Here is a 15,950-nt window from a genome sequence, read left to right as displayed (position 1 = left end):
CCCTAGGATAATAAGGACACCCACAGACCACTCTAGGAGAGGCATAACATGAAGGTCACTGTGGTATTACATGGTGAATCAGAGGCAGAGGGAGACTCACCAAGATGGTCAAGATCAGGATGATACTATCTGAATGCACTTTATGCTGTACCCAGGTGTGTGGCTTCACGGTCCACAGCATTCATCATGGCCATTTTTCTGTCCAAGTATTTATCAGACTCTTTTGTGCTATAGCATGTACAGCAAAATTAGGCTTATTATTTGATCACAGCAGTTATTAAAATCATTTTACAAGAAGCAGTTATAAACTTGGAAATATTGCTTAAAACATGGAAAAGAAGAAATTATAGCAGCAGAGAAATGTTCAGAAGTAACAATGCTGGTGACCATTAGAGATTGCTAGTCTTGGAAAGATTCTGAACTGTGGTCTAATCCCCTGGTGTTTTAGGATGCAAACAGTGATATAATTCTAACTATGTTTAGAGAATTAATTGAGCCCATGACTTCACCTACTTGTTTTCCATTTTATTTGAGTATTCTGCTATTGGTGTTCAATGAATTAATTTATGAGGACTCTCAGCATTCCTATCTGAAATGCTTAAATTAAGACTAAATTAAATCTTATTTTAATGTTAAGGTTAAAATAGCACGAGCTCTCACCATTAATTCTCTTTTTTCTTTTTATTTTTTTCTCTGCTTCCAAGCCTAGCTACACCAGAGAATTGTGAAAAAATGCTGTCTGATGATGCAGTGCTTGTTAAGAGCCATGGGTTAGTTCAGGTATAGTAAAAATATGTTTCAAACTCCTGCTGGAAGATAAAATTATGTTACTAATCAGTATAACCAAGCACAAAATGAAACTGTAACTACCAAAGTATGAAGTCACTGTTATAAACCATGATGTCTGATTAATATTGGTGCTATTTGATGCAATTCAGAATCTTTTCAGATTAAGTCAGATATATATGATGAATAAAATTATCTTGTGAGTTGAAGTATCTATGCCAAATAGTCCAATATATTAGCACTCACATGGATCTGCAAAGACCAGTGCTATTTTGGCCATGATCCAAGTTCAACTTTAAAATACTTTTCACAGATATTATCAGCTAGAAAGGGTTGATAAACCCAGGATTTAATGACACAATCATTTTCCAAATCTTTTTAAGGGAAACATTTCTAAGTTTTTCTTTGGTATATCAAGGCTGAGGAGCAATGTGTTTTGAATAACTTTTTTATGGGTGACAGAGATAGATTTATCTGCATATCTGTCTAGAGATGAACTGTTATTTTGATAACCTTAACACTCAGAGATTTATTAATAGAAAACAAGTGGAACTTGTTGTAAGATAAAACTCAATATATATTTATTTAATGGTCACTATTGGTAAGCTAATGTAAATACGCTACATGTCCCATGACAGAATGGACCCATGTTCGTGTTAACAGATCATGGGAAGTCATATTCTCCTGAGTTCTTTTTCTGAAAGAAGCCTGATAGAAGAATAAATGGGTCAGAGCAACAATGTCACAGAATTTGTGCTGCTGGGATTCACTCAGGATCCTGCAGGGCAAAGAGCTTTATTTGTTATGTTTTCAGTGATATACATTGCGACAATGGTGGGCAACCTGCTCATTGTAGGGACAGTGATTGCAACCCCCTCCTTGGGCTCCCCAATGTACTTCTTCCTTGCTTCTCTGTCACTCATGGATGCTGTTTATTCCACTGCCGTCTCACCCAAGATGATTGTAGACTTGCTTCGTGAGAAAAAGACCATATCCTTCAGAGCTTGCATAAGCCAGCTCTTTATAGAACATTTATTTGGTGGGGTTGACATTGTCATTCTGGTGGCCATGGCCTATGATCGCTATGTGGCCATCTGTAAGCCACTGCATTATTTGATCATCATGAATCGACGGGTATGCATCCTCTTCTTGGTGATGGCCTGGGTGGGAGGTTTTGCACATGCATTTTTTCAAGTTCTTGCTGTATACAATCTTCCTTTCTGTGGTCCCAATATCATTGACCACTTTGCCTGTGACATATACCCACTATTGTTACTTGCATGTACTGACACCTACTTCCTTGGCCTTTCTGTTATTGGCAATAATGGCGCGATGTGTATAGTCATCTTCATTCTTCTCCTACTCTCCTATGGAATAATCCTCAAATCTCTCAAGAATCACAGTCAGGAAGGGAGGCGCAAAGCTCTGTCTACCTGTGGCTCTCATATCACTGTTGTTTTTCTCTTTTTCGTTCCCTGTATTTTTATGTATGTTAGACCTGTTTCTCGTTTTCCTATTGATAAATCCATTACTGTAATTTATACTATTGTCACTCCTATGTTGAATCCTTTAATATATACTTTGAGAAATTCAGAGATGAAAAATTCTATGGAAAAGCTCTTTCAAAAAATATTAAGTCCAAATAGAGTACGGCTTTCTTCTTGCTGCTTATATTGCTAAGCTCTAGGCAACAATTCCAAATAAACTCTTTTGGTGTGCGTCTCTGCTTGATCATTCACAGTACCAAATGATACTGTGAAACTCCTGGTACTGTTAATATAATTATTTAGTATTAATTTTTATGAAATATATAATAATTAGTATAGCTGTTTATAATATAATTTCCTCATTAGCTACTAGTTTTTACCATTTTTAATGAATTGCATATTATAGTTTTTCATTTTCAATAAGTAATTTCTTTAAAATTTTATATATTTTGTTCAATAACTATTTTTATTTAATTAAACTTAATTTGAAATAATTATCTAAATGTTTGTATGGTTTTATTATAAACTCATATATTGTGTTGTTCTTATGTTGCTTTCAAATCTGTAAGCATTATAAACTGATAATGACATAATTTTTGTTTTGTTATCTCTTATATTTTCATTTCTCTGAGTTGAGAAACCCATTATTACTTTCTATGACTAGTAAACTGGACTATATTTTTTTCATTATTTTAACATTTGTACTTTTTGATTGCCCTAAAAAATATTTCGCTATTTGATAACATAGCATGTTTTTTATATGTTGTGCCATGTTATGTGTCTCTTTCTAAGCCATTTAATTTGATAAATTAATCTTTTTCCTAATTAATACATTATTAGTTGTCAAAGCAGGATTTGAAAAGCAACAAAACCCCTTGTTCTGGAAAGACTCAGTGAAGCAGTATTCGGCAAAACCAGAACGGGGAAGTGGGAAGGGATGGGTGGGAGGACAGGGGGAGAGAAAGGGGCTTATGGGACTTTCGGGGAGTGGGGGGCTAGAAAAGGGGAAATCATTTGAAATGTAAATAAAAATATATCGAATAAAAAAAGAAAAGGAACAAAATATTGTATAATTTTATTTAAGCAGTATTTCTAAAATAGGAGTAGTTTTGGATCATAGATTGGTGAATGTGTAGGCAGTTTAGAAAAGATCTGACATCTTAATCCCATTAATTCTTCCTTTTGGGAAGAGGAAATCTATATTTCTTCATTTGCTAAAATTCTTCATTAGTTTTGATCTCAGTTTGTTTTCAACATTTTGAAGTTTCATTTTTCCTTTATATTTTTTAAATTCGTATCATTTTATTTAAATGTGTGTTTTTTATCTTACATTTTCTAGTGTTTATGATAAACAATAAAGGTAAACAATAGTTTATGATATTTTAATATTTATGTAATATGGAATTTAGGTTAATTCCTTTGAATCCTAGATAAAAAAATGATGCAGTCTAAAATAATTATTTTTTGTTTCCGCCAATATTTATCTTATACTGTATCTACTTATTCTGCTGATGTATTACTTAAAGTGGAAGGTACATATTATCACTTGGAAGATTCTAAGTGCCTTCATATATAAACTGAAGAAACCCTATAGTAGCAACTTAAGAGCACACCTTAAAACTCTGGAACAAAAAAAGCATACATACCAAAGAGTAAGAGATTGCAGAAAATAACCAAACTCAGGGGTGAATTCAACCAATTGGGAACAAAGAGAACAATACACAGAATAAACCAAACTAAGAGCTGGTTCTTTGACAAAATCAAGAAGATCGATAAACCCTTAGACAAACTAACTGAAGGGCAAAGAGATAGTATCAAAATTAACAAAATCAGAAATGAAAAGTGAGACATATCAACAGAAACTGAGTAAATTAAAAAAAACCATCAGATTCAAATACAAAAGTCTATACTTAACAAAACCAGAAATTCCAGATGAAATGGATGATTTTCTCTACAGATACAAGACACAAAAGTTAAATCAGGACCAGAAATAATTATCTAAAGTGTCCCATAACCACTAAGTAAATAGAAGTAGTCATCAAATGTATCCCAACAAAATAAGTCGATGACCAGATGATTCTATTGCAGAATTCTATTAGACCTTCAAAAAAGACTTAATACCAACAGTTATCAAAGTATTCCATACACACACACACAAAATAGAAATGGAAGGAATACTATCTAATCTGTTCTAGGGAGCCACAGTTACTTTGATACCTAAACCAAACAATGATTCAACAAAGAGAGAGAACTTTAGGGTAAATTGGCTTATGAATATTTATGCAAATATACTCAATAAAATTCTTACAAAATAAATCCAAGAGCACATCAAACCATCATTCATCATGATCAACTAGTCTTCACCCCTGGGATGCAGGTTAGGTTCAACACATAGAAATCCTTCAGTGTAATTCACTATAAAGTCAAGTTCAAGGAAAAAAATCACATTATCATCTCATAAGATACTGAAAAATCTTTTGACAAAATACAGCAGCCCATTGTATTAAAAGTCTTGGAAATATCAGTGATTCTACACCCATACCTAAACATAATAAAAGTAGTATACAACCAAGCAACAGCCAGCATCATATTAAATGGAGATAAATATAAACCAATCCCATTAAAATCAGGTAAAAGACTAGGCTGCCCACTCTCTCCCTATCTATTCAATATAGTAATTGAAGTTATAGCTAGAGTAATTAAAAAACAATAGGAGGTCAAGGGGATACAAATTGGAAAGGAATAAATCAAGATGTCACTATTTGTAGATGATATGATTGTGTATGTAAGTGACCTCAAAAATTCTACCAGAGAACTCCCACAGCTGAAAACAACTTCTGCAAAGAGGCAGAATATAAAATTAACTTAAACAAATCAGTCACCTTCCTCTATGCAAAGGATAAACAAGCTGAGAAAGAAATTATGGAAACAGCTCCTTTCACAATAGTCAAAAATCATATAAAATATCTTCAGATAACTCTAACCTAACAAATTAAACATCTTTATGAAGAGAACTTAGTGTCTCTGGAGAAATAAATTGAAGAAGACCTCTGAAAATGGAGAGATATCCTATGCTCATGGATTGGTAGAATTAATATAATAAAGATGGCCATCCTACCAAAACAATCTAGAGATTCAACACAATCCCCTCTCAAATTTCAACTCAATTAATCACAGATGTAGAGTAGTTCTCAACTTTATCTGTAATAACAAAAAACCCAGGATAACAAAAACAATTCTCAATAATATAAGAACTACTTGGGGAATCACCATCCCTTACCTCAAGCTGTACTACAGAATGATAAAAACTGCATGTTACATTTTCTCAGAGGAAAATGTAACAACATGCATGATATGTGTATTACACAAAACATCACTAGCCTCGAAGCATCCTCATAATACTATCATTTGGGGGGCTGAAGAATCAGCTGTGATTAGCAAGATACCAGAACTACTAAAGCAAACCTTTATGTTACTGGAACTATTGATGCTGCTTAGATGGAGCTAAGAAATTAGTGGTGATTAAGAAAAGACCAGCATCACTGAGGTGAAATATTCTGGGAAGTGTTTTCTGAGAGCACAGAGGCTGTGTTCCAGAGATAGCCACAGTTGTATTTTGTGCTGTGGGTGGACATGGTACTGTGTAAGAATCACCCAGATGGTTCTGGTTTTGAAGGCATGAAGGGGTCGTGAAGAGCATCTGAGGCTCTTGGCAGAGTAAGAGGCCACAGAAGGCCATTGGTGAAGGTGCAGCCTAGTTGCAATTGATGACCCAGGACTTGAAGGGGTCATGCATAGGAGCAGAGGCTTGTCACCATGAAGAGAGCCTATGAGAGGCTATTGGGGAAGCCTAATTACAGTGGAAGATAGCAGTGTTTTGGAGATACCAGTACCATGAGATGACCAGCAAGAACAGGAGCAGCAGTGGGGTACAGGCAGCTGGAGCCTAGAAGACAAGCTGTGTGCTACAAAGGGCAGAGCTGGAGAAGTGACCCAAGCCGTTGGAGGAGCTGGGCAGATCATGAGTTGGATCCCAGACATTGAACCATTGGAGTTTGAGTTTTGCTTTTGGTTCTGACTGTGTTTCCCTCATGAAGGAAGAAGGCATTTTAGTGGAGCCCACAGTTAAGAGACTTTGAAGTTTTAAAAGGCTTTGAATTTAAAAGATATTAGACATTTTAAAGGGATTGAACTTTTAATATGTAAAGACTGTGGGACTTTTAAAGTTATTTAGATCTTGGGAATGAATAAGAAAGTGAGGATTGAGGGTTAATAGGGATGTGTTTGTGTGTCAAGTTGACAAGGGGTCAATTGTACTGGCTGGTTTTGTGTGTCAACTTGACCCAGGCTGGAGTTATCATAGAGGGAGCTTCAGATGGGGAAGTGCCTCCATAATATCCAACTGTGGGGCATTTTTTCAATTAGTGATCAAGGGAGGAGGGTCCCTTGTGGGTGGTACCACCTCTTGGCTGGTGTTCTTGTGTTCTATAAGAGAGCAGGCTGAGCAAGCCAGGGGAAGCAAGCTAGTAAGAAGCATCCCTCCACGGCCTCTGCATCCAGCTCCTGCCTCCTGACCTGCTTGAGCTCCAGTCCTGACCTTCTTTTTTGATAAACAGCAGTTTGGAACTGTAAGCTGAATAAACCCATTCCTCCCCAGCTTGTGTCTTGGTCATGATGTTTGTGCAGGAATAGAAACCCTGACTAAGACAGAGGAGTAAGAACACAGGCTTATAGGCTCACAGGAGGAAAAACTCCAGCCAGAGACAACAATACCAACTAGAGATAATCAGATGGTGAAAGGCAAGCACAAGAACCTTACCAACAGTAACCAAGGCCACATGGCAACATCAAAACCCAGTTCTCCAACCACAGCAAATCCTGGATACCCCAACACACTAGAAAAGCAAGAGTTGGATTTAAAATCATATCTCATGATGATGATAGAGGGCTTCAGGAAAGACTTAAATAACTCCTTTAAAGACACACAGGAGAATATCAGTCAACAGGTAAAAGCCCTTAAAGAGGAAACACAAAAATCTCTTAAAGAAATACAGGAGATCATGGGCCAATAGGCAGAAACTCTTAAAGAAGAAACACAAAAGGCCCTTAAAGAATTACAAGGAAACACAATCAAGTGAAAGAACTGATCAAAATCACCCAGGATCTAAACATAAAGACACAAAATGAGACATCTCTGGAGATAGAAAAGCTTGGAAAGAATTCAGGAGTCATAGGTGCAAACATCAACAAGAGAATACAAGAGATAGAAAAAGAACATCAGGTGCTGAAGATACCATTGAAAACATTGACTCAACAGTCAAAGAAAATGAAAAGTACAGAAAGCTGGTAACCCAAAACATCCAGGAACTCTAGGACACAATGAGAAGACCAAGCCTAAGGATTATAGATATAGATGAGAACACAGATTTTCATCTTAAAGGGCCAGTAAATATCTTCAACAAAATTATAGAAGAAATCTTCTCTAACCTAGAGAAAGAGATGCCCATGAACATACAAGAAGGCTTCAGAACTCCAGACTGGACTAGAATAGGAAGTCCTCCTGGCACATAATAATCAAAACACCAAATTCACTAAACAAAGAAAAAATATTAAAAGTAGTAATGGAAAAAAGGCAAGCAACTTATTAAGGCAGACTTAATCAGAATTACACCAGACTTCTCACCAGAGATGATGAAAGCTAGGAGATCCTGGGCAGACCTCATACAGACCCTAAGAGAACACAAATGCCAGCCCAGGCTACCATACCCAGCAAAACTCTCAATCATCATAGATGGAGAAACCAAGATATTCCACGATAAAAGCAAATTTCGCAATATCTGTCCACAAATCCAGCCCTACAAAGGATAATAGATGGTAAATGCCAACACAAGGAATGAAACTACACCCTAGAAAATGCAAGAAAGTCATGTTCTTCCAACAAACCCAAAAGAAGATACCCACACAAACATAAAAATAACATAAAAAATAACAGGAAGTAACAATCACTATTCTTTAATATCTCTTAACAACAATGGACTCAACTCCCCAATAAAAAGAAATAGACTAACAGAAATATTTCTCATGCAAATCTTCAATTTCATCAGAATATGTTTGTAATCCCCTTTTAATTAATTTAGTAATTTTTTGTCTACCATTTTATCTGCATTATATTTCATGATAGTTTTCAATTTTAATGTCTTTCTATTTTATATCGGAAATGTTTTCAATATAAAATTTTGATTTTATCACAAATGTTTCTAGTTACACCCTCAATTAGTTTAGAAAGAGTTTTTATATTCACCATTTTATGTGTAAAATTTTCCATGAAATAGTCCATTTTAACATGTTTGTCTATATATTTCTTGAATTTTACCAGAAATATTTTCCATGCAATATCTTCAATGTTATCTGAAAATGTTTATAATTTCACTTTTAATTAACTTAGGAATACTTTTATGCCTACCATTATTATATCTATATAAAATTTTCCATGATAATTTTAAATTCTAAAAAAAATGATCCAGCTATACTACTATTGTGTATATGCTCCAAGACCATCCATGTTCATTTCTGCTCCCTATTCATAATAGCTAGCAATTAGACACGTAAATGTTCATCAACTAATGAGTGGATAATGAAAGTGTGGTAATTTTATACGGTGGAATAATTGTTCGGCTGTTAAGAAAAATGAAATTATGAAACGTGCAGGTAAATGTATTGATCCAGAAAAAAAAATTTGAGTGAGGTAATCAAGACCTCTCCCCCAATAAATATTCCATGTTGTTTCTTAAAAAAAGAACGAATATATCTAATAAATATTAAAAACGATACCAAATAGAAAAAAAAGGAGACAAGCATTATAGGCAAAATCTTCTGGGAAATATATCTTCTGATCAGCACATAGAAGCTTTGATCCAGAAGGAACCCTGGCTGTTCTCCATGTTTGCAGTTCCTCTTAAGAATATGTAGCATTTCCCAGGTGGTACAGGTTTTGAAGTCATGAAATGGCCACTCAGATGCTGGGATTTAGTGCTATGACAGATGAGGAAAGGCTATTGGTAAAAGGAGAGTCATAGTTCCAGAGGAAATCCTAAGAGAGAATGTATCGTAAATATAAAGCTGTCTTTATATATGTGTTATCTTGCATAGTATTTTTTGGTGGACTTGAACAATCTGCTTCTAAAGTTATTTTAAATCAGAATGTTTGCTTTCTTAGTATTATATTAATAAAACTATTTTAAACAGCATTGGGTCATGTCTGATATGTTGGTGTTGGTTCTGAGAACTTTAAATAAATATATATAATACACACACACACACACACACACACAAAGTTGTTATTTCATAGTTTCAATATTCAAAATCTACTCATGCCTAATTATTGAGAAATATTCTATCAATTACCTATTGTCTACTTGATTTTAATTTGCACATATGTATGTGTATTGATCTGAGTATTTGAATGTGTGTGTGTGTGTGTGTGTGTGTGTGTGTGTGTTTGTATTTTGTGGTGTATGTATCCATCTGTATAATTGTATAAAGCTGAAGAGAATTCAACCTCTGAAAAAAGTAACTAAATAATTATGACAAGAGGACATTGATACTTAGTGGATTTTTAATTGACAAAGTTGTATGAATTTATGGCATTCAATATAATATTTTGACACTATTTGGGAGAATATGGATGATCCTGGAGGACATTATGCTAAAATAAGTATTTATTAAAGATACTTATCATAGTAGTTTTTTAGAACTTAATTTTATGAATTGCTGTGTGTAAAAGTTTTGCTTGCTCATAGGTTATCAAATGTTTTCATCATTGTTCAAATGTTTAAAAGCTTTATGACAACTTATTTTCTGTAAAAATTGTTCAGAAATGCATCACTTAATTTTAAAAATGCATGAATGTTGGTAAATTCTTTAGTTATTAATGATTATTCTTGTCTAATAATCAGGGAATATCAGCAGATTTTGTTCTGTTGAATTCATCATAGTATATGAAACCACTTTAAATTTTATTTAATAAATTGGAAAGCTTTAAGCGATCTTTGAATTCCAATAGGAAGGATACACAGAATGATGTCTTAGTATATTTCAGCTCTCCACATTTGAGTGATAATTATATTCTTAGAAATGTATGCCCATTGCCTATTTATTTCATTTACTGAAAGAAAAACACCTAGATTAGATGTGGTCATTTTTCCCTGTTCTTTTCATTTCATTTATTTATTTTAAATTCCAGATTTTATTCCCTTCCCGGCCCATCCCCATAATACACCCCATACCTCCTCCCTGCTTCTCTGTCTTCATGATGTCTATACTCTAAGCACCCACCCTCACCTCACCAGACCTGTAAACTCCCTGAGACTCCAGTCTCCTGAGGGTTAAGTGCATCTCTGACTAAACCCAGACCCAGAAGCCCTCTGTTGTATATGTGTTGGGGGCTTAATATCAGCTCGTGTATACTCCCTGGTTGGTTTTCCAGTATCTGAGAGATCTTGGAGGTCCATGTTGATTGAGGCTGCTGGCCTTCCTACAGGGTTACTTTCCTCATAAGGTTCTCTTCCAGCTTTTTTGTAATTCAACCACTGAGGTCGGCAGCTTCTGTCCATTGATTGGGTGCAAATATCTGCCTCTGACTCTTTTGACTGCTTGTTTGGCCTTTCGGAGAGCAGTCATGATAGGTCTCTTTTTGTGAGCATTCCATAGCTTCCATAACAGTGTCAGGTCTTGGGCCTCCCCTTGAGCTAGATCCCACTTGGGGCCTGTCACTGGACCTTCTTTTCCTCAGGCTTTTCTCCATTTCCATCCATGCAGTTCTTTCAGACAGGAAAAACTATGGGACAGAGTTTTGTCTATACCTTAAAAATAATACATTTGAGATTGCTGGATTTAATTAATTTACTGCACCAACTGTAAATTTATATTTTTAGTGGAACCTGTCAGCTGCCATTGTTGTGACCATGTATCTAGGCCAGACCTTAAATCTGTGTCACAGAAGATCCAACTTGGCATTAAGAACAGAAGATCATTTATTACTTGATTGAAGATTAAGTAACAAGCTCAAAAACAGAGGATATTCTTAATAACTCATGTTTTCTTTTAAAAGACTATTTTCAGTAGAGTTGTTTAATTAATATCATATAGTAATTAAGAGTTTAAATGAATACAGTGAAGATCCTTATAGTTCTATATCACAAAAATTAAGGCCTTCATCAAAATCTTCCATATATACAGAATAGCAGAACTACTGTCTCTTGTACAGTTGTATACACCAACTTCACACACTGTAGTTCCAATTCAGAAGCTCAAAGCAACTGATCAGATCTTCTCTGACTTTCTGTACAGGATTATGCTTTGCTGGGGTGATGCTAAAAACTGAAATTCAGGTTGTGTCCTGCTCTTGCATTTTAAATGTTGTCTGCATTACTTATGTATTTCATAGTTAAACATTATCTCATAGTTTCTTTATCAATGTATTTTATTATAGATTTTTCAAATCAACTTGGCTGTCAGCTACTCATTTTTAGCAAGGTTTAATTCTTTTACCTCTAGGGATTATTGAAAAAAAAAAAGTCTGTACAAAAGAGATGATCTCATTTGAATTTGTTCCAAATAGTTAATAAGCTTATCTATTTAAGTAGTGTTGGTACACAAATTTCATAGTTTGAATTTTGAATGAAAATAATAGAAATTTTTTCTGGATCAAATGGCTCAAGGAGTCTCCGGTATTTCACACTTTATGTATCCAGTTAATATTTTAACATTATTTATGACAGTCTACGGAAAGTTTCAGTTTCCTAGAGTGTTCCACATACAGAGACATGTTTTCAGGAAGAAAGGAAAGGATTTGTGGAGAGTCTGAGTGATAGAGCTTGAAGGCTTCTAGTGACAGTCATGAGAAACCATCACCACTAATAGTCCAGTAATTTAAACCACTGGTTTGTCTTGTTGAGTACCTGGCTTATGAGATACATGGATGTTGCTATAATTCATTAAAGTCAAGACCATTTTGATGCCTTTAATATGAGTGTCTCAGAAGACAAAATTGATAAAATTAATTTTAGAGTTGTGAATTGTTATTCAAATATGGCCATATAAAGAGGGTTGACAATTTCTAATTACTAGGTGGATTTTTACAATACATATTTTTATTTTTATTAACAATATTTTAGAAGGTTATAATACCTACCTACTTTGTACAGTAAGTTCTGAATCTAAATTAAAATATTTTGTATTTAAGTTTTAACTTACATGTTCTTAAATTACAGTGAAAAAAAATGAGGTAATGTGAAATTTTGTCAAAATGTGTTCCTGCAATCTCCTGGTGCTATTTCCTCAACTACTATATGGTAATCTGTGCCATGAAGGCGAATCAATGCAGGAAATAATTTAAGTTGTACCATGAAAAGAACTTTGAATTCTTCTCAAATAAAAATAAGAAGCATGATGTGAGTCCATGGAACCACAAACAATCATGTTAGGTAAGAATTCTTGTGATAGGCTGAAAAACAGCTGATATTTTAAGTCATATATTCTTACAGGAACTATTCGAATTGGGAAAGTTAAGATGATTCAGAAGTTCATCACAAACTACAAATATATTTGATATTAGTGTCACATACTTCTTTCTTTGGGGGAAGTATATGTTCCACTTGTCTAGAAAGCAAGTTAAAATATTTATGTACTATAAAATTGTGTATAATAATTTATGATTTTTATCTTTTATGTGCTTTGTTTATATAAATGCATAAGCACTTTAGATATATTAAATTTGGAAAAATAAAAATTTTGTATCATCACAATGCTTTAGGTATACAAGGAAAAATGGCTATTATATTTTAATTGCTTTATTTTGTATTTTGTGTGTATACATTGAAATTGTCCAAAGAATAGATTAGTGTATCTGAATAGAAAAAACAATAAAGAAAAGTATTCCCAGCCACTTGGATTTGCTAGCTCATTATGATGTAGTATTGCACAAGGTACTTATAAAAACTTTATTTTATTGGATTATGTAAGATATTTTCATAAAAGTACATGGATCAAATATCCTCCTGCATATTTCTACTCTCCCCTTCTTCACCCCTTTTGCACCTTGAGGCCCCCTTTGTTACAATAAGTTTTCCTCCCACTCTCGTCTTCTTCGACTTCATGATATGTATCTACTGAAAGTCTAAAGCGCAGAAATGAGAGACAGTATACTCTGGTTCCTTCTGTGTGTGTGTGCGTGTTTTTTTTCAGTTGTATCTGTGATTTGTCAAGTGATATAATGTCACTTTTCTTTATGGTTGATAAAACTTCATTGCTAAGCAAAGTACTTTTTTAAAATATAAGACTATATTTCAAAAATGACCATGATCTCAGTAATTGGATTAAGTCATTATTTTCGTAAAAGTGTAATAACAGTATTTCAAAATGAATGTAGACATATTATTCTTCTGTATTTGTAGAATCAATTCTTTGATAGTTTATATATAAGTCTTGTATAGTATAGCTTTTGTACTCCAGTAATTTTTATATTATGTAAATAATTACATGAAGCACTATAAGATTTGGCGTGGTGAAAACCAATGATGATCAGTTTTGATACCAACTAAACTCTGTAGAAACTAAAATGTTGAAGATAGGATTGGACATGTTATGTGATGTCTCTCTATTCTGTAACAGGCATCCATATAACACTTGGGAACTTTAAAAATGATAGTGATGATCTTCTGACTCAGTTGGAAGCAGAGATGTAACTGTGACCCTTATAATATGCTTTCAGAACTCCTTCCAAAGCTGTTCTGACTCTGCATATCTTTCTCTGATATCAATTCCATGCAAATAGGATTTCCTTTCCTGATGTTATCCAAATATATTTCTGCAAAGTGAGTATTGATAGTATTTTTATGTAATGAATACATTATTACATGTAATGAAATAAATAATTAAGATTTTAATGATTAATCTTACAACTTAATATGATTTCAATTGAAACCCAGGAAGCAGTTCATCAGGCTCACAATTGGTCTTTATTAAAATCCAGATGACTTCTCTAGTCCTGCTAAGTAAACAGATATTCTCATGGCTTTTTGTCAGTTGATGCTCACAGTGAAATATCTGACAACACTCATCCTAGCCAGTGCTGCTAAGTGAAATTCTGAGCTGTGCTTTAGGTACTCTCTGGAAAATAAGAACACCCACCGAACACTCCAGGAGAAGGATAACATGAAGGTCAGTGTGGTACACATGGTGAATCAGAGGCAGAGGGAGACTCACTAAAATGATCAAGATCAGGATGATACTAACTGAATGCACCATATGATATAACCAGGTATGTGGTTTCACAGTCCATAGCATCCATAATGGACATTGTTCTGTACAAGTATTTATCAGACTCTTTTATTCTATAGCATGTACAACAAATTTAGGGTTATTATTTGATCACAGTAGTTATTAAAATTATTTTACAGAAAGCAGTTATAAACTTGAAAATATTGTTCAAAAATATGGAAAAGAAGAAAATACAGCAGCAGAGTAATGGAAGAGGTCAGAAGTAACAATGCTGGTGATCGTTAGAGATTGTTAGACTTGGAAAGATTCTGAACTATGGTCTAATTCCCTTGTGTTTTAGGATGCAAACAGTGATATAGTTCTAACTATGTTTAAAAAATGAACCCAGCCTATGACTTGACATACTAGATTTCCATTTTCTTTGAATGTTCTGCTTTTGGTGTTCTAGACAATGAATTCCTATGTGAGGACTCTTAACCTATCCTAAATCCTTAAAATAATTTAAATTAAATCTTATTTTAATCTTAATATTATTATTTAATCTTAATATTAAAATTATTTAATCTTAATATTAAAAGGATGAAGTCTCACCATTAATTCTCCTTTCTTTTTATTCTTTCCTCTGTTTCTATGCCTATCTATTCGAGAGAATTCTGCAAAAAAATGCTGTCTGATGATGCAGTGCTTGTTAAGAGCCATGGGTTAATTCAGCTATAGTAAAATTACTTTTTAAAATCCTGCAGGTGCATATAATTATGTCACTAATCTATATAATGAAGTAAGAAATGAAATTGTAACTACTAAAATATGAAGTTATTGCTATAAGTGATAATGTCTGAATAATATTGGTACTAGTTAATGCAATGCAGTATCTTTTCAGATCAAGTGAGATATATATGATGTCTAAAATCTATGTCAAATATTCCAACATTATAGCACTGCACTGACATGGATCCTCAAAGGCCAGTGGTATTGTGGCCACAACACAAGTTCAATTTAAAAATTCTTTTCACAGATATTTCCAGCTAGAAGGGGTTGATGAACCCAGAGTTTAATGACACAACTAATTTTCAAGTCTTTCAGAAAAACATTTCTATGATTTTTGGAGTATCAAGGCCAAGAAGCAATGTTTTTTAAGGGTGACAGAGACAGATTTATCTGTCTAGAGATGAACTGTTATTTTGATAAGCTTAACATTCAATGATTATTAACAGAAAGCAAATGGAGCTTGTTATACTATGAAGCTCAATACATATTTATTAAATGGCCACTATTGGTAAGCTATTGTAAAGACACTACATGTTCCATGACAGAATGGACTCATGGACTTTTTAACAGATCATGGGAGGTCTTATTCTCTTGGACTCTTTGTATGAAACAAGGCTGATAGAAGAATAA

The 15,950-nt window shown here is 33.9% G+C and overlaps 1 protein-coding gene across 1 annotated transcript; it reads left to right on the top strand.

Moving 5' to 3' along the window:
- Window positions 1-1,509: 1,509 nt before the first annotated feature.
- LOC127684850 (olfactory receptor 4A5-like) lies at window positions 1,510-2,466 on the top strand. Its single transcript, XM_052181655.1, has one exon. It carries the CDS (start codon window positions 1,510-1,512, stop codon window positions 2,464-2,466), a length of 957 nt encoding a protein of 318 aa, XP_052037615.1.
- Window positions 2,467-15,950: the final 13,484 nt, after the last annotated feature.

This window comes from Apodemus sylvaticus, chromosome 5, assembly GCF_947179515.1.
Source record: "Apodemus sylvaticus chromosome 5, mApoSyl1.1, whole genome shotgun sequence".
NCBI classification, from domain to species: Eukaryota; Metazoa; Chordata; class Mammalia; order Rodentia; family Muridae; genus Apodemus; species Apodemus sylvaticus.
This window is presented reverse-complemented; position numbering and strand designations above follow the sequence as displayed.